Source organism: Mya arenaria, chromosome 4, assembly GCF_026914265.1.
Source record: "Mya arenaria isolate MELC-2E11 chromosome 4, ASM2691426v1".
Taxonomy (NCBI): domain Eukaryota; kingdom Metazoa; phylum Mollusca; class Bivalvia; order Myida; family Myidae; genus Mya; species Mya arenaria.
Genome location: NC_069125.1, coordinates 33,516,542 through 33,531,377, shown reverse-complemented (window position 1 = coordinate 33,531,377; position 14,836 = coordinate 33,516,542). Strand labels below are relative to the sequence as shown.

At 35.3% G+C, this 14,836-nt stretch overlaps 1 protein-coding gene across 9 annotated transcripts in view; it reads left to right on the top strand.

Moving 5' to 3' along the window:
- The window catches only part of LOC128231384 (peripheral-type benzodiazepine receptor-associated protein 1-like), a 148,088-nt gene that overhangs the window by 113,619 nt on the left and 19,633 nt on the right, over positions 1 to 14,836 (top strand). For 8 of the 9 annotated variants that reach the window (XM_052944145.1, XM_052944149.1, XM_052944148.1 and 5 more), the window contains 10 exons: positions 608 to 712; positions 1,663 to 2,104; positions 4,956 to 5,060; positions 8,796 to 8,945; positions 10,008 to 10,243; positions 10,545 to 10,620; positions 11,089 to 11,223; positions 11,521 to 11,628; positions 11,888 to 12,081; positions 14,416 to 14,494. In XM_052944145.1, the coding sequence (XP_052800105.1) occupies positions 608 to 712; positions 1,663 to 2,104; positions 4,956 to 5,060; positions 8,796 to 8,945; positions 10,008 to 10,243; positions 10,545 to 10,620; positions 11,089 to 11,223; positions 11,521 to 11,628; positions 11,888 to 12,081; positions 14,416 to 14,494 (1,630 nt within the window). The remainder of the gene's footprint in view (positions 1 to 607; positions 713 to 1,662; positions 2,105 to 4,955; positions 5,061 to 8,795; positions 8,946 to 10,007; positions 10,244 to 10,544; positions 10,621 to 11,088; positions 11,224 to 11,520; positions 11,629 to 11,887; positions 12,082 to 14,415; positions 14,495 to 14,836) is intronic. The other variant, XM_052944144.1, reaches the window with a different exon arrangement.

Here is a 14,836-nt window from a genome sequence, read left to right as displayed (position 1 = left end):
CTTTTTATACACCCATTTAAAAGTAACCATTCCAGTATTCTGGTATTATTTGAATCCTTTGCAAAAGCTAGTCTACGATTTCATTTATATTTGTATTGTGATTGTTTGATGGAAAATAAATATTATCTACTTGCAGCTAGTTTATGACAAACAAAGCCATTATTAATGTCATTTTGATGTTAAATGATGATGAAATTACAATAAAGGCACACTTTGATCAACTGTATCTTTATCTGGAATATTTTTGCAGTAACTGCAGAACATTATATTTATTTATTGTGCTATGGAGACAGCATTGTAACTTAAATGATTCCTGAAACCCTTTTCAATAGCTCTTATGCAATCATTTTTAGATCGATGTCAATATCAAGAATTGTTATCGGAAAAAAATAAATAAGAAAAACATTAACATGCACAAATTCGATGTTTGATGCATATGTTAATACCTAGAAATCATTACCATAATTATCTTTAACTTTAGATTGTATATATGTTATGGTATTAAAATTATAAACCATTGAAGGTTGTAATTGATAGTTGAAACCATTTTTTCTGAAATGTTTGATTTTAGTAAGAATGTCTCATGCTTAACCTTATCTATTTTCAGAATCTAGAATTTTCTACAGAGAAGTTAAAACAGGTTGAAAAAGACTATCATGACACTGTTCAGAAACTACAGTCTAAACAACAGGAGATTGACCATCTACAAAAGGTATGGGATGGGTTTGTCTGGATGGGAGTAATGGGGACTTTTGGGGTTACTGGGAAAATGGCAGATGGAAGACTATCATGACAAGAATGTACAGAATTTACAGTTTAAATAGTAGGATATTGACTGTCACTAAAGATAGGGGTTCGAGTAATTATTAAGGAAGTTTGGGATTGTGGTAAGGGTTCAGTGGTAGAAGGAGTGGGGATAAGGAGTTGTTTGGGATAGTGGACGTAGTGCAGGTGGACACTGTACAAAGACTAAAGTCAAAACATCAAGGTATTGACCATCTATAATAGGTTAGGGCAGGCACAGTGCTTGTCTCTCACTGTTGAAGAGGTTGCAAGTTTGAACCCCACTAGGGGCTCAGTTCTAAATGGCGTCTCCAAAAGGACACTAAAGCTTGTATATTATTAGATCTGTGATCAGTGATTATATCAGTGTATTGATTTTTTGGTCATGGCCCTTTTACCAGCCCTTTTTTCAGTTTTGGAAAATAATTCTCAGATTACTATTTCAAACAATTTGGTTTAACAAATGGAGTAAAATATCAACAACGATGTATATATTTCGCTCAGGAACATCATTTAATGAATTCTCATTATATGATTTTTTTTTCTATTTAATTACTCTTTTGAAAATGGGGAATTTCTTAGGCTATTTTTTGGGGAAAAACAGGGTCTGGCCCTTGGGAAGTAACCAGGTAACAGCTAAGGCAAAGACGTGTAAGAAGGCCCTGTTGGTCTCATGAAAAACACTCAGATATTACTCTTTAGATAAAGATAAATTTGAAATGTTTATTATGGATCCAGTACTGGTTTCTGTCCAGGAAAAGGACTTCAATGTGATTTATACGAATCATTTCAACTTATAAAGGTCTAAACAGTTGAGCTAAAATTGTAAAGTATAAACTATGATTTAAACATGTAAATGAATGTTTGCCTTTTTTGCAGATCCAAGAAAGTGCCAGAGACAAGTACGAAACAGCAATAACATCGTTACAAAATAAAATTCACGGACTTGAAACGCAGTGTGAACAACAAAGCTTAAAACAGCAGGAACTGAATGAGGAAATCACAAAGTTACAAACACAAGCAGTGACTAAGTCTCGTAATATCTCTAGTGCAGAAATTCAGACCGGAAGGAGTTTAGAATTTGCGCCTTCATCTACGTCATCACCTAATCAATCACCACGTGCCAGTCCGGTTGTTGTGAACGGAACTTTACAAAAATCGCCATCACCAGTTACGCCATCGAAAAGTTCACAACTAAAGTCTCAGACACCATCAAAATCACCTGCCATCAAATCGCCCATTACAAAGCCAGTATCGCCAGCTCACAGTACACCCATTGCCAGCAAGGCCCATAACTCTGCAAAGAACTCACATTCATCTGGTAAGTGAGTCGGTTCCTAATAATTCCACAACTTTGATTTCGTCTTGAGCAAAGTGTTAAAAAAGTTTTTAAGCTTCATAATTTTTAAGGACTTCAGGTTAAGAATAAGGATCAGTTCAATCAATATAATTCTTATCTTTTTCCTTAGACACGCCTCAGTAATTCAATTCAGTCAATTAGGCAGATATTTATACAGTCCAGTCAAAATACTTGAATTCTAAGCCCAATATTCAGTGAAATCTAAGCTGTTTATTGAATGCATCCCCTGTGGAAGCAGGTATTAGGACTATACTTAAAGTAATACTGATTTATCAATTTCATTATGTTAAAGGTCTAGACTTCAATGGATAATCGTAATTTATGTTGTATGTTATAATTAAGATAAAAACTTGGAAACTTAATTGTCTTTAACAAATGACAGATTCAACTCACATGCAGTGCCTTTAAATAGTAACATAGATACTTTGGGACACTGATGTATGTTGATGCGTCTCGTCTGTGTTATTTATGCGATTGTTACACTTGAGAATGTGAGTAACATTCGCTGACATCTTGGGGTCTGAAATTTTGAATAAAATACTGAAAGTGAATTGTAGGAAAATCTTTGAAGTAGGTAAAAACGGTGTCAGAATATTGATAAGTCAATTTTCCATCAAATATATTCATCATAATTATGTTTATGTATCATCTTAAAATGCCTGGAAAAGATAAGCCCACACATTTCTACCTATAACCTTTAAACAAAATGCCATCATATTTTTAATAGTGAAGAAAAACAGTCTAGATTTTTCATAGCCTTGGCATCAGTAGCTTCTGTTTCAGCGTCAGTTGGTTATTGGTGTGCAAATACTTTGACTTCAGGCTAAAAGTAATTTTTCGTTTAATAAAACTTAGTATACATGTTGCCACAAAAAATGGACACTTGTTCAGCAAGGCCCATAACTCTGCCTTTAATAATTTATATTTGAAAAACATCAGATGAGCATTGTCGTTTGCTCAGCGCACTCTTGTAACGCTATCATTGGAATTTGTTTGCTTCATGTTAAAAGGTGCCTGACCCACAATCGACTATCTATAATGTCCAAATGCTTGTTAATAGCATCAAATTCTGCATTCATATCTTGTAGATCAAGAACATTGATCAAGTACAGATTTTTTCCCCTGGAGTTGTTGTATGATACAGGCAGCTGTTAAAAGTATAAAGTATTTTAATGGTTTGTTGAAAATGCATTTAAGGCAGACAGATAAGTTGATATCTTTATGAGTGAAAGCTTTTAGCAAACGGCTTATTCAATGCTTGAGAGGTTTAAATGATAATAGCACCCAAATACGTCTTCCTGATTTCGCAGCTGCGTAATAAATTTGCAGACATGTCTTACTTAAGTACGCTCATGAGGGACGTCGTCTTTGTGGAATTTATTTGATTGTGACCTCAGTTTCTTCTCATTCCTGGGTTTTAAGAGCCGTTATGCGAGACTAATTCGCTAAACAAGGACATCTTGAACTAATCTTGGGAATTATTTTTTGTCCATAATATCAAAACGTAATAAAGTCAATGCCTTCAATGTTTTATGCATCATAGTGGTAACATCAAACAGCAACCATAGAATTTCTGTCTCGAGCATTTTTGTTGGGAACCTTTCACCCTACTGTCCTTACCAGTGGTACCAGTCTGTGAAACATCTGTAAGCCAGTTCAGTTATAACCTTCAAAAGATGCTTACCAGACTGTGAGCTAGTTCAGTTATAACCTTCAAAAGATGCTTACCAGACTGTGAGCTAGTTCAGTTATAACCTTCAAAAGGTGCTTACCAGACTGTGAGCCAGTTCAGTTATAACCTTCAAAAGATGCTTACCAGACTGTGAGCCAGTTCAGTTATAACCTTCAAAAGGTGCTTACCAGACTGTGAGCCAGTTCAGTTATAACCTTCAAAAGGTGCTTACCAGACTGTGAGCCAGTTCAGTTATAACCTTCAAAAGGTGCTTACCAGACTGTGAGCTAGTTCAGTTATAACCTTCAAGAAGTGCTTATCGGTCTTAAGCAAGTCCAGTTATAACCTTCAAGAGTTGCTTATCAGTCTGTGAGCTAGTTTGATTATAACCTCCGAAAGTTGCTTACCAGTCAGAGCCAGTGCAGTTATAACCTCCACGAGTTGCTTACCAGTCAGTGAGCTAATTTGATTATAACTTCCAAGATGTGCTAACAGTCTGTGAGCCAATCCAGTTATTACCTTCAAAAAGTGCTTATCAGTCTGTGAGCCAGTCCAGTTATAACATTAAAAAAGTGCTTATCAGTCTGTGAGCCAGTTCAGTTATAACCTTCAAGAAGTGTTTATCAGTCTGTGAGCCAGTCCAGTTATAACCTCAAAGAAGTGTTTATCAGTCTGTGAGCCAGTTCAGGTATAACCTCAAAGAGGCGTTTATCAGTCTGTGAGCCAGTTCAGGTATAACCTCAAAGAGGTGTTTACCAGTCTGTGAGCCAGTTCAGGTATAACCTCAAAGAGGTGTTTACCAGTCTGTGAGCCAGTTCAGGTATAACCTCAAAGAAGCGTTTATCAGTCTGTGAGCCAGTTCAGGTATAACCTCAAAGAGGTGTTTACCAGTCAGTGAGCTAGTTTAATTATTACCTCCATGAGTAAGTTGCTTACCAGTCTAAGATCGAGTGCAGTTATAACCTCCAAGAGTTGCTTACCAGGCTAATTCAGTTATAACATTCATGGTTAAACCAACAATAAAACTTCAATAGAAGCCCCAGTCCTCAGTGAGTAACCAGGAAGTCATCGGAAGCAAACTTAATATACTCTGTGAAATTACTAATTAAATGTCTGAACAATACTTTTTTTCCTCTTCAGAGGTGCTAGCCAGTCAGATCACCCCAATTCTTCAGTCAGCTACCCGAAAGTCCAATCATGGCCAAGAACACTCAGAGTCTACCAAGTCTGCAGGAACTGATACAGGTATTTTTCGTAAAATTCTCTCGTTTATATAAAAAAGTGTAAAGAATGTTGAGGAATTCACATTAAGTGTTTTTAATCTGTTGAAAAAAGTAACGTTATTATCTAAGCCTTAAAAGATATTGTTGTCCAAAAAGGGATTTTGAAATATTGGTCATAATTTGGACACATTTTAGTTGGACAAATTTAAAAAAAAAAAAAACATCAAAAAGTGTTTGCTAGCTCTGATGGTTTTGACATCATATCGGCTTTGGCATTCCGCGAAATTGTTTGCTAAGACATTACTCAAAATACTATTCAAGAAATTCATTTGATATGTAGTACAAAAAAATTCTGACAGACATCTGTTTGAGGTGCCTTTGTTAAAATCTTCTTTTGAAACAGTACAAATGTACAGCATTACAAGAATGAATAGCAAATCTCATCACATGTGAACAATATTTCTTGATTTGTGTCCCTTTTAAGGTCATCTAGTAAATTGGTCTCCGCTCATTTATTGGACAGTTCCCAAGAACGATTAAAAAATTGTAATTATTATTTTATATATAACTTTTATTTACTTATGAATATAAAAAAAAATTGTAATTATTACTTATGTATATCTTTTATTTATTTATGAATAAAGGTACTGGTGTATAAAAATAATCATGCTTTAAAATATATCCTTCAACTAATAATGCTTCCTTCTAAGAACCATTTTAAAGGTTTCATATACACTGGTGCTTTAATTATGGCTAAATAATTCCTCGTTATTGGAACAATGGTAATGAAATTTAATATTGAAAGAGTTTCCATCTGTGAAATTCCATGAAATGTTACACAATACTGACACAAAATATTGTAAACAGTTTCATCCAGCATAGCGTGCTTGAATTAGTATTTTTCATGACCGCTTAGCCAAAGAATGCCATATATATTGAGCAATTCATATTCATTATGTGTTGTTTTATTGCACTAAGCTGTTTATTGTAACAATTTTCCAGAATTATTGTTTTACTGGTATTATCTGCAACTGCTGATTTTTTCCCATAGATGGTGTTAAGTTTTTATTTGGAGAAGAAATCAAATAAAGAAATATGCTTCATAGTCCAAGTTTCTCACTACTTGACAGTATTTTATGGGTTCTATAAGGCCTAAAAAAACAACATTTGGTTGGGGTTTACCCGACCCTACCTACGATATACGTGCTGACCCTACCATTTTTATAGTCAGTTGGCTAAAAATATTTTTATATAAGTGTATGTTTTAATATGTAGTTTAAAACCTTTAAAGCTTTATACAAAAGATTACTTTATTACCATTCTCTTATGATGACAATAACATTCTTATATTATTAATAAAAGTCTGATAAAAAAATAAAAATAAATGCCTACCTACCCTACCTGTTCTTGAAAGGATGTAACCCTAACCAAATCATTTTGTTTGGCCATAGATTTTGATAGAAATTGATCGAATATCTTGTTTGATATTGTGCAAATCAAAATTTCATTTAAACGATATAAAAAAAGCGAAAATTGTATATACCGTATTATATCATGTATAGGACGCTAGCATAGATAGGACGCAGGCAAAAAAATAGTTGAGAAAACGGGTAAAAACCCCTAATATGTAAGATAGGACGCAGCGGAAAAATATCAAAATCGGAGCCGAAAAATTGAGGTTGGTCAAGTATTTATAACATATATATTGAAGTAAAAAACAAACAAAAAATTGTATATACCGTATTTTCTCGACTATAAGGCGATTCGCTTATAAGACGCCCCCCTAACTTTGCCCATGAAATCTGGTGTTTTTTGTTTCGACTCGCTTATAAGACGGGGTCAATTTTTAAGCAAATCTAAAATGCTAAAATTCTTCCTAATGTGTAAAAATGTTCAAGCTCAACGGACAATTATCGACTTTCGCGGTAACTGTTTTACTCAAAGAAAATGGCGTGTGAGCTCTCTATTTGGAGGTAGGTTAAAAATGAGTACATGGTTACGCGTTTAAATTTGCAGGTCGTTACTTATCGGAATTTTAATAATTAATCAATAACAACATATGTTTGTTTTAGTTTATTTTTTTATTGAAGACACCAATGAAGTTCTTCGGCAAAATAAATGGCTTCAATAACATAACTGCGAAAAGCCGAGGCATGAATAGGTGTTTGTTTAGCAATAATGCTTTAGGCAATATTGTCCCTTGATTGGCGACGAACATAATGGATTCATATTCGCATTGTCATTTGTTTGCTTAATCAAATTGACAGTTAGGTACCTACATCATATTAAGATTCCAATTTATTGATTTGATATATCTGTCAAACTAATTATACTGACACGCGCCATGAGAAAAAATGCAGATATAACGGTACACTGTGTGACGTCAGAGCACGCGCGGTGAAGAGATTTCGTGTAATCACTATGTAAAAATTTACTGATTTTGACTTGAATCTTTTTTTAATATTTTATCGACTCGCTTATAAGACGGGTCCCCTGCTTTTGGGGTAAAAATCGGGACCCAATTTCCCCGTCTTACAGTCGAGAAAATACGGTAAGGCATATTTTGGTAACTGTCTTGTATATTTTGATAATTATTGTCATATTTTGGTAATTTAGCGTACACAACAATGATATATGTCTTGACATTTTGAGAACATTTACGCATATTATAAGACTTATACAAATGCCGTAATAGTCCCGACTGACAGTCAACCGTTGCAACCGTTGCAATAGTCTCGACATGCCTTCTGAATGACAGTCAACCGTTGCAACCGTTGCAATCGCAACAAAACTGTGTATTGTCAAAACTGATGATTGTTTTGATAAGGCTTGTCGCTGTGCGGATTAAAGCATGTCGGCATAATTAAGTGTCAGTAATTAGCCTTGCCAGCGGAAGGCACATCGGGTAAAGTGTGAACAAACAACCATAAGATATTACCATCACAATAGTTTGTTCTATTGATGTTTTTCTAATAACAGACAGCGGGTTTTTTCACACCTTCGCACATTTGAAAAGATTTGATAGTGACAATAATGCTACTTTGCGTTATGCACATTCATTTATCAATTTTTTAAAACAGTAACTTACAACAAAATGTTTTGTAAAATATCGAAACATTAAAATCATAAACAACGATTAATTGAAATTTACCTCCTTTCCCGATTTCCGTTGCCGTTATAACTCAATCCAGTTAAAGTGCACTCACATCGAGTTTTTGTGAGTAGCGTCCCTTTTATAAAAAAGTAAACACTCGTGTTTTTTTTTTCAATTTATTTCTCAATAAATCATTTTAAAGTAAACATTCAATATATTTCTGCGTGTGTTAACTTGCGTGATTTTACCTACGTTAGTTGTTCTCTTCGGTGACGCAGTACAGATACTTACTATTACCGCGTTCTTCCCCGGTCCGATATTTTCGACCTGAAATGGACTTGGAAAAAAACAGATGAAATTCTAATAGCATAGAAAGGACGCAGGCAATTTTTAAGGCGTGAATTGGGGGTAAAAAAGTGCGTCCTATGCATGATATAATACGGTAACAACATAATGTATTTTGTTTCAGTCAGTTTTTGTTTGTTTCCTGATTTGTCTGCGCTGATAAGTTCACCATAAAAATGTCAATATGATTATTATTTTGTTTGAGAAATATTCAAATCATTGCTTTTATGATATTCCCACACATAAGCAAATCCCAAATGCAAAGCTTGTTACAAATGTAAATCGTAACCAGTCTACAATATCTAGAGTTTGGTTCAGGTTACGCAGATGACGATGATGTGAACCAGACTAGCAATTTATCGCCGGATCTGGATAAGGGTGAATTCGAAGACCCAGAATTGCTAGCTATTGCTGAAAAATTGAAAGAACTCGAAATTCAATCAGATTCTGACGAAAGTTCCAAATCAGGTGACTGGGCGCATGATATTTTTTGTTGTTTTGTTGATTTTGTAGACTAGACTGGTTTTAGTTTTCAGTTTTGGAAATGGTGCCTAGATCAGCTAGGGAGTTTTTTTAGTGTATTAACAATTCGTGAAACCATTTTATTCAGCTTGACTCGTTTTAGTAAAACAAAATTAGTAGAAGTGAATTTCTTGTCTTTGTTAACAACTTTCAGTGTTCAAAACTGAGTTTTTTTCTGCACAAGCTCCATTATTTTGGCTGGATTAAGTGTACGCTGGTTCATTATGCCTGATTAAAAGGCAGTTGTATGCTGAATGCCCCGTTCAGCATATTATGTTGAAAGCAGAAAGTAAAACGGTTTCACTTAAGCATGATTTCTAACAATATGATTAAGTTAGACGGCTTCTTAACTTGGATGGATATTCGCAAACAAAACTAACCTCTATACTTGTGGCTTTCCGAGTCTTTAATTTGAGTCTCTCGTTTTTCTGCACTTTTAGATTATTGTTGCATGTAAGACTCAGAATCTTAGATAGGATAGCAAGGTTGGAGTGCATGTCACCTGTCTTTTAGTTATATCAATTAGAATTTCTTTAATTAGACAATAACATAGAAGATGAAATAATGAGAATGGATTTTTATTTTATTTATAACTCACCTTTGTTAGATTTATAGCTCTATTTTTTTCTAGGACTTTTAGTACATAAAGAATTTATTATTCTCTTATACACTACACAATTTAATGCTGTGGAAATGGGGTATTACTAGTTTTTATTTTAAACTGTACATATACATGTATTATAACATTATTTTGATTTGTAAATAAGGATTTAATACATATACATTTTGTATTATTGTTTAATTCCTTTCAGTTCTGGACAGTATTTATTTCCATAATTATTCATTGCATGCTTCATACTTATTATGTGTTGCTTTCGTATAAATCATATAAATGCATATTTATATACTTTTTCATTTTCTTAACCCCAAACTTCCATATTCCTCAATGAAATAGAAAGAAAAAAAAAGCTCTTCAAAGGGAGATAATAATGACTTTTATACCTCCAGATAAGGGAGACGACTCTGGAATGGAGAGCAGGGGAGATCAGCGTGTAGAAAGAGAGGCGTCAGAAATATCGGTGCTAGAAAGTCGCCTGTCAGTCCTCGCTAAGAAGGGACCAATACAAGTGTACATTGCTAAATATAGCTATGACCCTTACAAATATTCGCCCAATGAAAATCCGGAGGCGGAGTTACCCCTCAAATCACTGGACTATGTGCTTATTTACGGAGAAATGGATGAGGTACCATTCTTTTTCAAATAATTGGTGTTCATCTAATAATCTTTTCCTCATGTAATGTGTGTTTGCTAAACCTTTTTTTCTTGTTTAAAACATTGTTTCCCACTCTGTAAATTAAGTTTGGAAACGTTTTCTTGAAGAATCGATCAGTGACTGTTTCCGTAGATAAACAATATGAGCCATTGAGATTAATATTCTAACCCATTTTGGACACCGAGAAAATAAAATGTACAACCCACACTAAAATATGAATAGAAAAATATACTTGAATATGGAAACCTTACGATGAATATCATTTATTCAGGATGGCTTCTTTGATGGAGAGTTGTTGGATGGGCGTAGGGGATTGGTGCCATCAAATTTCATCGAAAAGGTCGCTGGTAAGTCATCTTGTCACCCACGATAATAAATGTTGTAAAAGACACGTCAGACACATATTTCTACCATTTATTTATGAACAAAGGATTGATACCTTCCGACTGAATTAAAAAGGTCGCCACTAAGTCATGTTTTTGACAAGGTGACTATTTTAGACTTACAGTTATAGATTTTTACAGTCTGTCATTCATGCTCTTTCTAAGGAGTGTCAAATGCCAAGATTTTCACCACAAGGTTTCACATATAACTAACATGGACAAGTTAAGTACCCTGGAATATGTGCATCACTAAGCTTTCACTAATTTTACTCCCTCTCTCTCCTCTCTCATGACTTTATTTTTTTCCATATTTTCTTTAAAAACAAATCTTCTGAAAAAAGAGGGTCGTAATATGATATTCTTATAGTGGTCCTTTTGCAAAGATTTTCAAATATTAAAAATGGTTTGAAAAATTATTCCCTTTTATTTCAGAGGAGGACATGGGAGACTTCCATGCTGCTATGGCAAATGCGGGACACGAAGATGACAGTACTGCAGCAAATAGTGTGGCCGTTCCTGACCTTGACTCTAGCGATGACCTTGAAAAGCCAGATGACCTTGAACAGGGTAAGGGCCAAAGTTGTAATGTATTTAAATCTCAGATTAATGAAATTTTGAAGTCTTGATCTACATAATGGTTTACTGTGATAATCTTTGTCTTTGATTTAAGCACTGGATTGAAAATCAAATATGACCTTGACCGGAATAGGATTCCTAAAAGATCATCCTTTTGTTTAATGTCATTTGAATGTAAAACTGTGATGAAAACTGATGATAAAAGGTCTAGGATTTTGGAAGTGATTGAGAAACAATTTTTGAATGACTTAAGTAATATAAGAAAATATTGTACATGTAACATTTCAGACTCACAATTGCGGGGTGATATTACAAGTGACCTTGACAATATAGACGAAGAAGACGAGAACAACTTTATCAGTAGTCATAGACAAAGCAAGGACCTCATACACACTGGTAAGACGGCCTAGCATAGTTTTTTGTGTTTTGTTATATGTATGATGTCAAAATAAGTATAAATGTCCATGTAAAGGACGCACCCATAGATAAGATGCAGGCTAAAAAATATATGAAAAATTGAGGGAAAAATACCATAGATAGGACGAGTGAAAATTGTAAAATCAGAGCAGTATTCTCATGATCTGGCAGCTCCCTGATAGTATGAACCACGGAAACATTTGCTCGAATGTGTTCCTTATTACCTTACTTTTAACAGGTGCTCCATTTCCCCGGAACCTGCAGCTGGATCGACAGCTAGCCAGCAGTATTCTTGTGAGCTGGCAGCCGCCTGATAATGTTGACCTAGCAGATATTCGCTCATACCATGTTTTCCTGGATGGTGACTTTAAGATGTTGGTACGGGGCAATGAACGAACCAAAGCACTTTTGGAGAATGTCGAGTCAAGAAAGGTATAATTTGCTTGACTTTATAGGCACTTAATTTGTAAACATTAAGTGAGATAAATAATGAAATGAAATCCTTTTGATTTAAAAAAAGGAAGAAAAGAACGATGCGGTAAGGAAAATATATATAAAAGATCAACATGGATATGCAGGCTGTTACTGAAAAGATTGAGTTTCCCTTTAAGGGCACAATATAGGTTTACACTGGATAAAACTAATGCATTATTTAACTTTTTCCAATGCATTATAATGTTTAATTATTATGCCCCCTTTTGAAAAAAGTGGGGTATATTGTTTTGCACATGTCGGTCGGTCGGTCGGTCGGTCTGTCTGTCTGTCGGTCGGTCGGTCGGAATACCAAATGGTTTCCGATCAATAACTTGAGAACGCTTTGACCGAGGGACCTCATACTTGGTATGTGTATTGGTCATCACCAGCAGATGAACCCTATTGATTTTGAGGTCAGTGGGTCAAAGGTCAAGGTCAGTGTGACCTTTACATGAAAAACGGTTTCCGATCAATAACTTGAGAACGCTTTGACCCAGGAACCTCATACTTGGTAGGTGTATTGGTCATGACCAGCAGATGAACCCTATTGATTTTGAGGTCAGTGGGTCAAAGGTCAAGGTCAGTGTGACCTTAACATGAAAAACGGTTTCCGATCAATAACTTGAGAACGCTTTGACCCAGGGACCTCATACTAGGTAGGCTTATTGGTCATGACCAGCAGATGAACCCTATTGATTTTGAGGTCAGTGGGTCAAAGGTCAAGGTCAGTGTGACCTTTACATGAAAAACGGTTTCCGATCAATAACTTGAGAACGCTTTGACCCAGGAACCTCATACTTGGTAGGTGTATTGGTCATGACCAGCAGATGAACCCTATTGATTTTGAGGTCAGTGGGTCAAAGGTCAAGGTCAGTGTGACCTTAACATGAAAAACGGTTTCCGATCAATAACTTGAGAACGCTTTGACCCAGGGACCTCATACTAGGTAGGCTTATTGGTCATGACCAGCAGATGAACCCTATTGATTTTGAGGTCAGTGGGTCAAAGGTCAAGGTCAGTGTGACTGTAAGCTGAAAAAAGGTTTTCTGATTGTCCATATTTTATTTTCTTATATAGTAGACAGTAGAAATTTATATGTCACTAAATGCATGAGTTGAAGTATCAGTTTTCAGTGAACATCTAGTTTAATTATGCCCCCCTTCGAAGCAGAGGGGTTATATAATTGCTTTGCACATGTCGGTCGGTCTGTTGGAAGACCAAAGCTTGTCCGAGTGATAACTCAACAATTCCCGGACCTATGGTCATCAAACTTGACATGAAGATTAGGTATGACCAGTAGATGACCTGCCTCATATGCATCCAATGACAAATCAGCTGTCATTTCAGTCCATGCATATTTCATTCAATTGTCCAAATATTTCTGGCAACTTGGCGCTCAGGGGGCATAATGTTTGACAAACATCTCTTGTTTTACTTTATTATGCCCCCTTTTGAAAAAAGTGGGGTATATTGTTTTGCACATGTCGGTCGGTCGGTCGGTCTGTCTGTCTGTCGGTCGGTCGGAATACCAAATGGTTTCCGATCAATAACTTGAGAACGCTTTGACCGAGGGACCTCATACTTGGTATGTGTATTGGTCATGACCAGCAGATGAACCCTATTGATTTTGAGGTCAGTGGGTCAAAGGTCAAGGTCAGTGTGACCTTAACATGAAAAACGGTTTCCGATCAATAACTTGAGAACGCTTTGACCCAGGGACCTCATACTAGGTAGGCTTATTGGTCATGACCAGCAGATGAACCCTATTGATTTTGAGGTCAGTGGGTCAAAGGTCAAGGTCAGTGTGACTGTAAGCTGAAAAAAGGTTTTCTGATTGTCCATATTTTATTTAAGTGTCCAAATCCTACTAACAATTTGGCTCCCAAGGGGGCATAAATGTTTCACTAACATCTCTTGTTGATTTTTTGTTTTGATCATTTAAGTCATATGACATGGAAATACATTAAAACAAAAGACAGTTTTTTTATTTATCGAGTTTAGCCAATATTATGCCCCATTAAATATGGTCTTTATTTCTACCATGTTTCAAATATTTGAAATCTGGAGACCGTTTTATCAGTTGTCCTAGTAACAGTTCTGTCAATGGAAGAACTGCACTCTTGAAAATATCTTCTAGGTGGGAAATGGCTCCTGAAATTTCTAATAAAACGGCTCCAAGTTCATGTATGATTTAATTGCTAAATATGATATCTTCTCATTTCATTATCAGCAATAATATCTGCTATTTACGTAATTGGCACAAGAAGATCATGTTTACGTATATTTTAACAGATTCATCGAGTGAGTGTTCGCTGTATCAGCTCTCAAGGGCAGTCACATGACAACCAATGTACCATCCTCGTTGGAAAAGGTAACATTGAAGCCTTCAACCTTCTAACAATTAAATGCTTCAATTATTCCATATTTATATTTTCACTGGGTCAGTTAAAAGGAAAGCATTGCTCTTGTTATGTTACCTGGCTCTGCTTTTCATTTATCTATTACTATTCTAACAATAATTAATGCTTCAGTTCTTTAGATGTATCTATTTATATTAGGTTGTTGAAAACAAAACAAGCCTAATATTTCTGTTTTACGTATAATTTGGGATGTTGACCACCAAACAGGGATACATGTTTCTTTTTTTAGTATCATTTGGCATGGGATGTTGAACACAAAACAGGGCTAAATATTTCTATTTTTAGTATCATTT